This window comes from Stegodyphus dumicola, chromosome 10, assembly GCF_044657685.1.
Source record: "Stegodyphus dumicola isolate Sdum_Otavi_A_Nest chromosome 10, ASM4465768v1".
Classification (NCBI taxonomy): domain Eukaryota; kingdom Metazoa; phylum Arthropoda; class Arachnida; order Araneae; family Eresidae; genus Stegodyphus; species Stegodyphus dumicola.
In genome coordinates this window covers 156754587-156769081 of record NC_140777.1, presented here as the reverse complement: position 1 = coordinate 156769081, position 14495 = coordinate 156754587, and the positions used below count along the sequence as shown (strand labels likewise).

The following is a 14495-nucleotide window of genomic DNA, read 5'->3' as shown; positions in this document are numbered from 1 at the left end:
CCTTTGTTCAGGAACTTTTAATGGATCTAGACGTCATAATTTAAGTAGACGTCCCAGTTGTTCCTAAATTTTTTGTGCCATTAATTTATTAATTTACGAAAAAAAAAAAAAAAAAAAAGAAAAAAAAAAAAAGATGCATCAGAAAGCAGATACAATCTTTACTGACTAGAATATTTTCAGAAAGTTTAAATTACTATAGTTTTGAAGAAGCATTCTCATTAGTTTCTGTATTATCATTTGAATTCAAACTGTGGGTTGCAGAGGAGAAACTTTTATCTTTTTCTCTCGGTGAAAGCCTAACGATAAGTCGAAATGGGCTCTTGCGAATATTAACGAGTCACTTTCTACGTTACTCCCGTATTCTTTTCGTAGAGCAGCAGATCGACCAGAACACGGCCGTAGATCCTCTTATAACTGATCATTATTATTGAATGCAAAGAATATAAGCACTAGAAGTCGCTGAAAGGATGCTTTGCTTCCGGATTTATACAATCATAATAGGGCTATGGTGTTAAAGCGTTAAACTGCGCCATGGAATGTAAAAAGTTAAATGCTAAAATTTGCTGTGCATGGCAACTTCATTGGAGAAACACATAATCCGGGAGAAATACACTCCACTTCTATAGGTTCTCAGTAAATAATAACACTAAATTGAGGCATGTTTAACATTTTAAAACTTTTTCTGTCCATCCTTGCATTTTCATGATTAACCTTTGTTTTGTTTATGCCCCCTAGAAGACCAATTTTTGTCTCATGGTTAATCTATTTTTATAACCATTATCTCTTCTTAAATCACCTCTATTTGACATTTAAAGGTTCATTTGACTCGTAACCGTATCTAGCGTTTGTTGCTGTGATTTCCAGGCGGTATTATTCGTTTCCTTGTTAGTGTGATGTTCACTTTTAAATCCAACAATGGAAAATAACGTGAGGCAGCGTACTAGACCTGTTTTGGATGCTGAATTATCATCTGAGGCTTCCATTTTTAGTGATGATGATTTTGGTAAAAAGAGATGTCCACCGCTGATCAGTAACCGGGCATGGATTTTAATTTTTATTGTCTATTTTTCAGTATTTTTAGGGGTATTGTATTGTGATGTTATTAGGTTTCCATTTCCTGTATCAGTAGAACAGCTTAAAACTTCTGGAAATTCAAGAAGTCTGCAATTTAGTGAGGAAAGAGCTAAAAATTTCGTTATTGAACTTAGTAGTATAGGTCCGAAACCTACAGGAAGTTACGAAAATGAAGTTGTAGCTGTAGATTATATAACCAGGCAACTAAATTATATTAAAAGTCATACTAAGCCTGCGAACCGAATCGAAATTGATATACAGAAACCTAGTGGTTGTTTTCCATTGACCTTTAAAGATGGAATGGTATCTTGTTACCACGACGTAAAAAATATTGTCGCTAAGATAGGGCCCTTTAAAGCCACCAATAAAAGTATAGTGATAAATTGCCATTATGATTCAGTACCAACTAGTCCAGGTAATTATTAATATTATTAACTTAATATATAATTAATTATTTGTCATGTGTAAAGTTAGGCAAAAATCAAAATATTAAAAGAGAAACTAGCTATTCTATCTAGTATAAGCTAAATATTTAAAAAAAAATTATGACTTTTGCCTCAAACTAGCTGTTCTATCTAGTATAAGTTAAATATTTTAAGAAGAGTGATGACTTTTGCCTGACTTCTTTTAAATTGAATGAACTGATGTACAGAATTCGAGTCAATCTAAGGTCCCACCCTAATTTTGTAGTTAATGGATACATTTCTTTTGTTTGAATGTATTTGTCATAGTCTTTTTCCTTATCTCACTGGAAAATAAAGTAGTTGAATTGGTTGGAATTTTTTGTTTTTACTATATTAGTAAAAGGTTTATGGTAAATATAAATGAAATACTCTGTTTTTTTAAAACTGCATTCTTATTATGAAAAATTCTCATATTTTCATTTTGTAAAATTTGTTAAAAATTAAATAAAATTAAAATTAAATAAATATAATAATATATAATTTATAAAAAAATTAAATAAAATTTTGTTAATGGTGAATTGAAAGTATCATTATCACTTTTTCCATTGGAAATTAACTTTTGAAGAACCAAGTTCTTTTTAATTTATCAGTAATAAATTGCAAAGTGAAATATAATTGTGGAAGATTAAGGAAAAATAAGTTCCTCATTAAGGAAAAATACTTTGTTTTATATTTAAAAATAAAAAAGTTGGTTATTTACAGTTGTAAAATAATAAGAATATTTATGTTAAATTTTTACAGAAAGTGATATGTTACAGGATCAAGTGATAATGTTGTGAGTTGTGCTATTATGCTAGAAGTACTGCTGTCACTCTCTCAGCATGATGAACCTCTTGTAAATGAAGTGATATTTCTGTTCAATGGAGCTGAAGAAAACATTTTACAGGTTAGTCATTCATTAGCTGTGAATTCTATCATTTCTTACACCTAGTAAATACGAATATTATGATACTTTGTGATTATCCATACCTCCATGTAAAAATGAACTCGGTGACTTTGGAGAACATTTGCAAACTTGTCGCCGACAACTAATTTTCCACCAAGCTAATCTTCAAAAGGCAACAGTTATTTTAAAAATAACAGTGTAATTTAATAACCATAACTTGTATTCCATAAAAAATTCAGTTAATAAAATTAGAAAAGCCAAAAAACTCGACATCTTGAACTTTGGCATTGTATACCGGCCAAAACAGATGTGCTACGTGCATATCTGGTTTGCCACATAAATACTTTTCATGATTTCATAGGTTATCACATAACTTTTTTCTGACATAATGCTTTTCCTTATGAATACTTTTAACTGAGAGTTGAAATGACCAGACAGTACCAATATTATTAATGAGCGTAAATACGAATATTTGAATCTTATTTAAAATTAGGTAATTTATAGAATGAAATATAGTTTGTTGTATAGTTTGGGCTTTGCAAGGAGAGCATGTAACTTCAGTTACACAAATTTTGCTGAGTTTAACAGTGCAGCTGTTGTAGATTCATATAAAATTGCATATTATTAAAAGGAATGTATTGCTAGCTCCTACCTCCTCAGAAATTACTTAGAAAAACTTAACCAAGTCTAAAATCTTAAATATGCAAAATATAAGAGTTTCTTCTGTTGTTGCTTGGCTCTGATGGCTTGGTGATTTGTGAGAGCAAATCAAATCTAAAGGTTTTTAATTTCAATCCTGATAGAAAGTATTGTCAATTTGTACTTGTACAATAAAAACATAAACTGTTGGACTGTGACAACAAGGCTGCCCTCTGGTGAGTAGCCAGAAAAGTACTTCAGTAAAAGCCAAGTTTCCCACTTGATAGGTTGTCCCAGACTTTTGCTCTTTAATTTTCTTAATGTTAAATATAATGTCCATGTGCAACTTAAACCTGTTAAAAAATACTTTTTACACTATACAGGACTCTTCTATGACCCTATCTAAAATGACCCACACACAAAGTGACACCCAACGTTAATGTTTAGCTTTAAGAATTTTCCTTGGCTTTTGCTCACTTTCTTTTTCAGAAATAGTACTTGCATCCGCACCTGCTGGATCCAACTCCTAAAACTTTAGAAAATGAAATACCTCGCCCATCAGGTATGAATTTTTTTTTTTTTTTTTTTTTTTTGTGTGTGCCACTGCAAAGTGTCATTGAAGTAAAACAGCAACAAATAGTTGTTGTCAATGGTATAATTTGTTTTGCATTTAAACACTAATGTTCTATAATGTGGTAACGCTTAATGTTGAAAACGTGAAAATGCTTAAATATGAAAACGTAAAAATACTTTACTGTAAAAAATACTTAAAGTATATATGTACATCTTTTATGAATATTGTATCATCTTGAAGTAATTAAGAAATTCTTTCATTTTGTTTACCCATAATGAGTGCTCAAGAACTGCATAATTATAATACTATTCAGTTTTGTTTCAAAATGGTAAATATGGTAAAACATAAAAAGGTATAATATATTCAAAGCGAGGCATTTTAAGAGTAAAATTCTGCATTAGAAATTGTTATTGTTATAATATGCTGAATGTATTCAATCTTATAAACGTAGTTTCGATTGAGCTAAACTTGACGAACCAGTGGCTCAATGACATGTTTATTACCCTGGTGCCTTCATAACGGTTTTATTTATTGATATTTTTTTCTTGCATTTCCGTTTACATTGCTGAAAATTGTTTATATTTGATGATTTAAAGAAGCGCAAGATTCTTTCCGGCAAAATGTTATTTTTTTATACTGATTGATATATGTTTCAGATGTGTGTAATTCTTTTAGTTTCATAAGTGCATTGCTATCCATGAATGTTTTATTTTGTTCTTTGAGAATAGAAATAATTAACGGAAAAGGATTTTATCAATGTTATTTAAACTGTGCTATTTCTAAACCCTGTAAAATGTTTTCTTTTAAGGAAGGGAGTCGAGTCTTTTTTTTATATATTATTTTGACACTGAGTTACTTTTGATACAATTAACTTTAGTATAGTGTTATTCTATAGTAAAATTACTACAAATCATTTCTGGGTACCTCATTACAACCTTCTAGTTAGTGCCATAATAAAGTGTTTTTTTTTTCATCGAAGAATTTATTTTAAGTGAAACGTGTCATCATGTTGTTTTTTGCTTTGTAAACAAGATATGTGTGTTCTAGCAAAAGAACTTGGTGTGAATGTTACGGAACAAATAACAATGCTTGATATTAAGGATGCCATTTTAACGAGTAAGGGATATAATGAAGAGTTCACTAAAGATATATTTTTTAGCATTATTGCAGAATGAAAAGAAATAGAGGAACGTGAATTTAACGAAAGAAAACAGCATGAGAAACATGAATATAATGAAAGGAAAGAGATAGAACAACGCAAGCATGAGCTTAAGAAATTGAAAGTACAAGTAGCTAGTTCAGGTGCTAGTCATGATTCCGTGCCTGCTTTGAAACCCACTGATACGGATATCCCTAAGTTACAAATAAAGTTAATTACAAACTTTAATTCCAAAATTCTTTAAACTTCGTGGTATACCACGAAGAATCATCAGCGATAATGGAACCCAGTTTATCAATGCAGTCATGCAACAAGTTTGCTGCGCATTAAAATATCAATCAAAACATAATACCAGTTTACTTTCCTCAATCAAATCCTGTGGGACGGAAAAATAGAGTACCTCGTCTTGCAATCCTAGTAGGAGATGCGCATGACAACTGGCATTCGAAACTCCCAGTTATTCACTTCACTATGAATACGGCCGTCTGTGACACTATAGGTGATACACCATTCCTAATGTTTGGAAAAGAGCTTAGGACTGTCAACAACGTTGTTCCCGATTTCATTCCTGAAATCACCCCTTATCTTAAACGATTCGCAACTATTACAAAGCACATACAAGAGCGTATCGAAATAAAGCAAGATCAACATAAAAAGCAATATGATAAAGGAAGGCGACAAGTGTTTTATTCACCAGGTTATAAAGTATGGGTCAATTTACATCCCGCTAGCAATGCAAAAGACAAAACGACTTCAAAGTTCCTACCAAAGTGTGACGGTCCATACTTGGTAATGACACAGAAATCACCTACTTCCTGTGTCATTTCAAGCCTTCATAAATCATCAGAACCGTTAGGAACGTACCATACATCTGCACTAACATCTTTAAAATCTTCCACTCAGGAAGAGAGGTAGACCACCAAAAGTTACTTTGCATTCCCGAAATAATCAAGAACTTGTGGTTCCAAGCAGTGCTTCAAAGTGCCCTTTGCCCAAGAAACAAAAAAAAAAAAAAAAAAAAAAAAAAAAAAAAAAAAAACTGAGACTAGAGACAATGTTACAAGAGCTCCCAAATCCTCCAGTTCTGTCTCCTTGCCGAGTTATTGGCGGAGCCAGAGGGGGAGTTTGTAACCAATCCCTTAACATAAACTGTTGGACTAACTGTGACAAGGCTGCCCTCTGGTGAGTAGCCAGAGAAGTACTTCAGTAAAAGCCAAGTGTCCTTCTTGATAGGTTGTACCAGACTCTTGCTCTGTAATTTTTTTAATGTTAAATGTAATGTCCGTATGTAACTTAAACCTGTAAATAAATACTTGTTACACTATACAGGACTCTTCTATGACCCTATCTAGAATGACCCCTCCCCACACATACTTTCATTTGTATTATTTCTTATTTTATCTTTGATTTTGTTTGACAATAAAATTTAAAGTATTATTTTATATACATAAAAGTGGCTTAGGACTATTTGTCTTAAAGGAAAAATAGCTTCCTAAAAAGCATTCTACATAGCTAATTATATTTTTGAGAAACTGGCCAGTATTTGTTACAAATAAGCAAATACAAACATTTCATACATTCTAGTTGATACGTCCCATTAGCAGCACCACCTAGGGAATATTATGGAATTATAACATATTGAATGTAGTTATCATTGGATGTTATTGAATGGAGTTATCAATTAAAAAAATATCACAGAATGTAACTTTAAAGATTTTTCAAAAATATTAAACAATGGCTCCAAACAAACTATTTGACAAAACCATCTTGATTATTTTCTGAGGTGATGATGCTTATGGGAAAATGCTAACTAATTCATTCAACTACTGGAAATAGAATCTGGAGTGAAAATCAGTGTTTTACAACTTTAGTATCTTAACTGTTCATGTTTTTTTTTTTTTTTTTTTTTTGTGTAAAAAAATATTTATTAGAAATATTATAACACAAAAGAAATGAAAGTCTTGGTTTTCTTATTTCTTTCTTTTCTACCAGTTTATTTGTAGGACATATTTGTCATGAAAACATGAAATGTTTCAATGGTACTTTTCTGCTATTCACCTGCCATGCATTTTGGGGGATCTTTCAGCTATAAACAATTTCTAGTTATAAGAATAGCTTATAGATACACATACACACAGGGTCTTGGAGTGTGTTTGGTTTTTCTTTTATAGGTGCTGAAAAGCATGACAGGTGCATGACCAAAAAACACCGTTTCAATTTGAATGTTAAGTACCAGTCTTGTCACAATCTAAAATCTCTTCAGGCATCTTTCTTTTTTTTTTTTTTTTTTTTTTTTTTACTGCAACAATAACTATAGGAAGTGTTCAGTGATACATTGAAGAATAAATTTTGTTGGCTCATTTTTGTTGTTGCAGTATCTGATATTTTTCACCATAAATTTCCGGTTATGTATTTTTAATAAAAATTTTAACTTTTCGATATATATAATAAACATAATATTATCAGAAAAACTCTTAAGAATTATTTGATCAAATGGGCATAAAATAGCAACCTTTCCCCATTTTCTAAAATTATTTTGAAACATCTACTTAAAATTTTTTTCAAATATAATTTTAAAAAACAAAATAACTTTAAAAGAATTAGTGGTATTGAATTTGCTTGTTTGGATTTCAAATATAAGAATGTTTTTTTAAATAGCTGCATTACCACCACTCTATCACAGACTTTCATTGTCTATGATGACTCTTTATCAAATATTACTTTATTCTTTCATAGGTGGGACTATTATTGCTTATTTAGAATATGACATAATAATGTTTGTGATATTCATGAGAAAAGTATTTAATGTAAGAATAAAGACAAAATTAAAAACTCAAAAATATTTATAAAATAAGAAAATTTTGCTGTTAAGAAAGATATTTATGTGGCCTGGAAAGACATTTCTTTAATAATTTGAAATTAATTTTTATATTAAAATTTTATATTTCAAATTATAGACTGTAAGAAAATTAAAAAGGGTTCTGTTTTTAGGCTGCTCATGGTTTTATAACTCGGCATCCCTGGGCTAAGACAGCTGTTGGTTTTGTTAACATGGAAGCATGTGGAGCTGGTGGTAAACAGATGTTATTTCAAGCAGGTAAAATTTTTCTGTTACATCTTTTTTCTTAATTTATATCTGTAGATGAAAACAATCATTTTGTTAACAAATTGTATTAATTGTAATACTTTTAATTTAATAATATTCTCGTCTAATAATGATACTTAAGTGATTATGTGTAATACATGTTTAAGCATATAACATTTTATAACCTTTTCTTCTTTTATGTTTATAAACAGGATAGATATCAAATAAAATTGTGTATTAATTATGTGTGGAAGGCAAGTGGTCTTCAAACTTAGTTGACTCACAGAACCCTTAGAACTGTAAGGTTTATGCTGGGAATTCCATTCAACCTTTAGAAAAATGTATCATAAAGTAATAGAGTAGATAAATATGTTATAGGTATTTTATATGAAGGTAATTAAAGAACTTTATTGTATTATTAAAAAATTTAACATGAAGTTATTGTTATTTATTCATTAATAACATTAACTTGTGCTCCAGGTGTCCCCCTACCCTTGCATTATATTCATTGACAGGGGTATGCCTGCACTTTTTTACACAAACTGTCAAGGTCTAGCTATGCTGATGTTGTTTGGCTCTATTGATGTTATTTGCAGTCACATTTCATATTATGCATTTAATTTGTTTCTATATTTTGTTTTTGTTGCCACCTAAAATTTTTTCATTTGAATACATTGTTCTGAATGGCATTGAAATGTTTATGGTTATTCTGCATAATAAATTAAGAGCTGCTCTTGCTGAAACTAGATTTTAAGGTAGAATCTGGCAATATGTTGATAAGTTGTCCTCTTTCCTTTGCTGGCAAAACCTGACTTGAATAGATATTTTATCCAGCCATACTTTGTTTTCTCTTATGAGAAATATTCTGTCATCATTTGAAAATGCTGCTGCATTATATAATTTTTAGCGCTGTTATCTAAATGTGATTAATGTGCCATTAGAAAACTGTTTAATTTTGCAAAACATTGCCTGTCATTCTTTTTGACATATGTCAAATTTTTGTTTGACTTGCAGAATTGATTCTCAGAACCCAGTTTGAAGATCACTGGTCTAGAGTATGATAAGTACCAAGAGAAAATTGTTTTAAGAATTATTATTCTTTGTCATAATTCTTGAAGAAATTTATGTAAGCAAATATAGCTTTATTTTAAAGATAAAACCTTTAATATGTTTTGAATGCAAAACAATTGCTTCTTGAAATGGAATTTGCCAGTTTCTTCCTAAGTAAATTAAATGGTGAAAAATATGTGAAAATTAAATTCAGTTATTCATGAAAGTGAATTCTGTTCTGAATTAATATTAAATTTAGTTGTTATTTATCTAAACTGAATAACCACTTATGGATATAAAAACTATTTTTAATAATTTGTAGACTATCCTAAAGGTTTATTTGGTAAAAGTATATTTTAGGGTACCCCTTGGCAATTTTTGGCAGTACATGGATACAGAGTTTGTGCAATTCTTTGAGCTTACATAACAGCGATTTTTGTGCCAAAAATCACCGCTACATGAAGCCAAAATAACAAAGAATAACACAAACTCGGCATCCATGTACACACCGACCTATTTTCACTTTAAAAAAAAAAAAAGAATCCCTGAATTGCACAAAAATGGCATTGCGCACTCCCTTCATTTTGTCCATAACGATAGATTTTCACTTAAAAAGTCAAAGGAGCACCCAATTTTACAATACAGGCAAACAAAAAATACATAATCTCAATAAACTACATTTTAAACCAAACAATAAAATAACATAAAAAAGGAAAAACATGTTCTACATTTAAGTACTACAAAAAGCAAATGCCCACTTATCCTATTTAGAAGTTCCTTCATCTTTAATCTGTCGCACACAAAATTCCTTCACAGCATCCAAAAACTTCCTAAAATTATTTGAACTCTAAATCCATATATCGGCATCGCCACATCCGAACCTTTCTCTCTACAAACCCATTCAAATCCATCTAAATGGTTTTTGCGTTCAACTAGGCCTATATCCTTCTTACATACTGGACCTTATAATGGCTACTAAGTAAACCTTCACTTAGCATTCATCCTAAGTTCACCTTACACATCAGTCAATTATCGCTCTTTTCCCCTTTCGTTCCAAATTGTACAGAAACTTTAAATTAATCTTACTACATTCAGCCATTCTACCGTCTAAACAATAAAACCAACACACACCACAAAAGCACTTACAAAACATTCCATGATTCAAAATTTCCCAGAATCGTGCACCTGATTATGTCACAATAGGGTTTCCATAACATTCAACTATTCAGGCTACCATAATACAAGGGGTACCTTAAAGTCTACTCTAACCGTTTATTCTAAGCTATATCTAATATTAGTAATTGCATATTATAATTTTTTTTTATATATGCTATGAAAATTAGTTTTGTGTGTATAATTAATAATAGTTAAAATAGTTCTGTAAGTAAATATAACTGTGAAGTGGTTTTAATGAAAATGTATGCTGAAAATATTTTAACTACAAAATTTTTAATATATGGCTTTCAGATAGAGAAAGAACTTGGTTATTACAAGCATATGCTAGTGGATCTCCTTTTCCACAAGGCTCAGTTGTTGCTCAGGACATTTTCCAAAATGGTTTAATTCCATCAGATACTGATTATAGGATATTTGATCATTTTGGTGGTATACCAGGTATTTATTCATTTCATATATAAATAATTGGTACTTATGTATTATTGCAGCCACCTTAGTTGAAGTTGTCAAAATTTCAAAATATGCCAAACTCTGGTGACTAGGTGCATAATAGCAATTCATACCACCATGTGCATGACAATTATTCATTTTTCAATGTCACCATTTTCCAAAATGTGTATTCATTCTTTTTATTGTACTCCAAATTCCAATGGCTTTTATAGAAAAATTATGATTATTTTTTGCCTTAAACTCGATTTTAAAATTGGTGCTTATGGGATTTTCCTATGGTAAAAGAAATAGAGGCAAAACTTCTGCAGGAAAACAGCATTTTGCCAAAAAATTTCTAAAGAAATAATGTTTTTAATCCTTTCTCAAAGCAATCTCTATGAAACTTCCACCACAACAAAAACAGAAACCCATTTGTAACTAAATTTATTGAATGTTTGGAATAAATAGATAGGAGACACAAAATATGTATGCATGTAATATACAGTTTGTTACAATAAACGTAATTGAAACCCATTTGTAACTAAACTTATTGACGGTTTGGAATAAATAGATAGTTGAGACGCAAAATATGTATGCATGTAATATACAGTTTTTTACAATAAATGTAATTGCTCTTTTTTTTTTTTTTTTCTGTAAAATTCACCAAATTGCACCAAAGGTGGTTGCAATAATAGGTTAAGTACCACATATTTTTATATTTTATTTTCAAATAGTTCTGATCAAATTGTGTTTTAAAATGGTAAGACTGATTTTTTTTAAAAATCCGTTAATGTTAAATAAAGGGAATAGTTTTTAAGGAGTGATATTTGTTTTGAATTTTCAAATACAAATATATATTGTTTACAAAGAATGTTATGAATATGCTAGTTGAATCTTTGTTAAATAACAATAACAATCTTTGGAAATTTAATTGCATTGATATACACTGATTTACAGTGTTAAAGTAATTAAATTTTTCTAAAAGTGTACCTGATGCAATTTGTAAAAATTCAAATTATTTTTCACTTGTTATTTGTGCTTGTCATCTTCAGTATAAATCATTCAGCAACAGAAAAAACTTAAGTTTTTTTTTGGCAACTGTTGTTTATTAGATTATCCTGATGTAAAAAATAAACCATTTTAGTTTAACCGTTTGACTGCTATGCGGCGCAAAAGCACTGCGTTCATTTGTCTCGAAAATGCGCTGCGAGTTTCAGAGTGTCTTTGTTGCTCCATGGGTGTGAACGTACGTAGTCTGACCTCATGCATACTTTGTAACACGAGTGCATTCTAAAATAACTAACTGCATCACGGTTTTCGAGACAAATGAACACAGCGGTTTTGCACCGCGTAGCAGTCAAACGGTTAATGCAGGTATCCTTTTTTTATCACCTTCTTTATACACATGAGCACTAACATTTTTTTTACAAAAGCATTTTAAATGGTACTTATGACAATTCGACTTGTGTTGAAAAATTTTATCTGAATTCTAGGCTCATATTAAGACTCCATTCTTTGCATACTTTATTTATATATATGTATATGTATTAATGCATGATCTCTTCATTTAACAATGATGTGATATAAAAAGAAAATAGCCTTTGAAATAGAAAAAAGGTCTTCTTTTTAAAAAAATGTGACAATCAAGCAGTGTGGAGTAAATGTCTGCATATTTCCTTTATAATGCTTTCAATATATTTGCAGTACGTTGTTCAATATATAGCAAATTTTTATGTTTTTAAAATAGTTAATACTGTGCCAATTAAATAATGTAATAAACATAGTTACATCTCTCTCTCTCTCTCTCTCTTTTTTTTTTTTTTTTTTTTTTTTTTAGGTTTAGATTTTGCTTATGTGAAAAATGGTTATGTATATCATACAAAGTTTGATGTTCCAGAGGCTATTACAGTTGGTGCGATTCAGCAAGCAGGTTTGTTAATTTTTTTCAATGCATATGTTTCTTAATTTAATTTATGTATGTATTTAGAATTAAAGTGATACTCTTATCTTAAAGTTAGCTTAAAAAATAGACTATTAAATGCTTATAAATTGAAATTATTTGTTTTCTATCAATAAGCATTTACTACTGCTGTGTAGAGAAGTCTTTTCGTTTCATTTTGTTTCATGTTTGTTTCGTTTTATTTTTATCATGAGAATGTTCTTTGTGTCATTAGAGCAATACGACTGCTAATTAGGCAGAAAAAACTTTTTTTTTGTTTTGAATATGCAAAAGTAAATTTTGTTGCTGTTGTATTGCATCATTTTAGATTATGATTAAATGCTTATAAATTGAAAATTATTATATTTTCCCCCTATCAAGAAGCATTTAATACTGCTGTATATATAAGTCTTTCCCTTTTGTTTTGTTTTATTTTCATCATAAGAGTGCTCTTGGTTCATTAGAGCAATATGACTGCTAATTAGGTAGAGTTTTTTGTGGTCTTGAATTTGCAAAAATAAATTTTATTTCTGTTGTACTGCATCATTTTAGAACATGGTATGGGTAAGAATCTGCATCATTGTTGGATTGCTTATTCAACAGACCAGAACATAGCTGTGGCATGTAGGTTACCGAGAAGTCCAGATTTAGCAATATATGGTTTATTTTTATGGAGATATTACCAAGCACCAAGTTTTTGTTCACTTTCTTTCAACAAATTTGGATGATATTAAACATTGAATCATCATAGCTGCTATGACAGTTTTAATGGACATGCAGAGAGGTGTTTGAGTAGAACTTGATTTGCTGCATTGATATCTCTACCATGTTTCAGAATGCTCACACATAAAGCATCTTTAATCTAAACCATGTAAACTTCTGGGTATATTCTTTTGTCACGTAAGTATTTCAGCCATGCTATTAATACTTGTGTTTCTATAAAACTTTAGTAGTGTCTCTTTCTTTTAGAGTTAATCTATATTAATGAATATCATTTAATAATGTATGTATTTGAAAATTGGCTAAATTTTTTGCATATTGGCATTGTTAAATTTTGCACAACATATCAAATAATGAATTGAGACTAATTGTGTAAAACAAACATTAAGAAAATTGACAATTTTTTAAAATTTACAGATAATTTTACTGCTAACGTTTCTATTTGTAAAGAGTATTTCTTTAAAAAAATGTATTAAAATTGTGATTTATAAATGTATTTTTTAATTTTAATTTTTTTTTACTTTTAGGTCTGAATCTTTTAAATTTGATACATAATGCATTAAGTTCTCCAGATATGAGAAGAGTTGAAGATCAGACAAAATTAAACTTGGTGTTTTTTGATTTCATGGGATTTTTTATGGTTGTATATCGTGTCAGCGTTGCAACAGTAGTCAATGTTCTCATTATTATACTTTGCTTTATTGATATGATTGTGAAAGCTAGATCTCTAGGTAAGTTGTTGAAATTTCATAGATAACTGAAAATTGATTTAAGACTTGTATTTATAATACTGTAAAATAATTGTCTGAATAAGTATGACTGAATACTATTAGTTTTGTTGCTATTATGTTTATAGTAGCAGAATAATTTAGATTTTGTGGTTTTTGTTGTTTTCAGTGCATATAATATATATTCAATACTCCTGTCATAAAATTTATCTGTTTAAGTTAGAAAACCCATTCTTTTTATCCACACAGTTTAATGAAGCCCAGTTTTATGTGAAGTCAGGATAGTTTAATAAAATCTTTTTTTGGGAGTCCACTAAAGTACACTATTAATACTATTTTTACGTAGAGATTACTTTTGCTGATTTAGTAGTTGTATCTTAATCGATTATGTCATTTACATTAAGAAAAGTAAGTCCTTTTCAGTTTATGATATTACGCTTGCCATGCGAGAAAGGTATCACTAAAATCCTTTACACCAGAGACAGCTGTTTTTAACTTAGTTTCTTAATATTGTTACGTTTTTCCTATTCTTCTGACACCAATTGTTACGTTATTTTCTCCTTCACGTTCGT

The 14495-nt window shown here is 29.8% G+C and overlaps 1 protein-coding gene across 1 annotated transcript in view; it reads left to right on the top strand.

Moving 5' to 3' along the window:
* The first annotated feature begins 642 nt into the window (after nt 1–642).
* Nucleotides 643–14495, top strand: part of LOC118197271 (endoplasmic reticulum metallopeptidase 1-like) — a 58797-nt gene continuing 44944 nt past the window's right edge. The window contains exons 1-6 of the mRNA XM_035368767.2: nt 643–1489; nt 2297–2424; nt 7788–7893; nt 10399–10545; nt 12374–12466; nt 13723–13926. Coding sequence (XP_035224658.1) covers nt 916–1489; nt 2297–2424; nt 7788–7893; nt 10399–10545; nt 12374–12466; nt 13723–13926 — 1252 coding nt within the window. The 5' untranslated portion in view covers nt 643–915. The remainder of the gene's footprint in view (nt 1490–2296; nt 2425–7787; nt 7894–10398; nt 10546–12373; nt 12467–13722; nt 13927–14495) is intronic.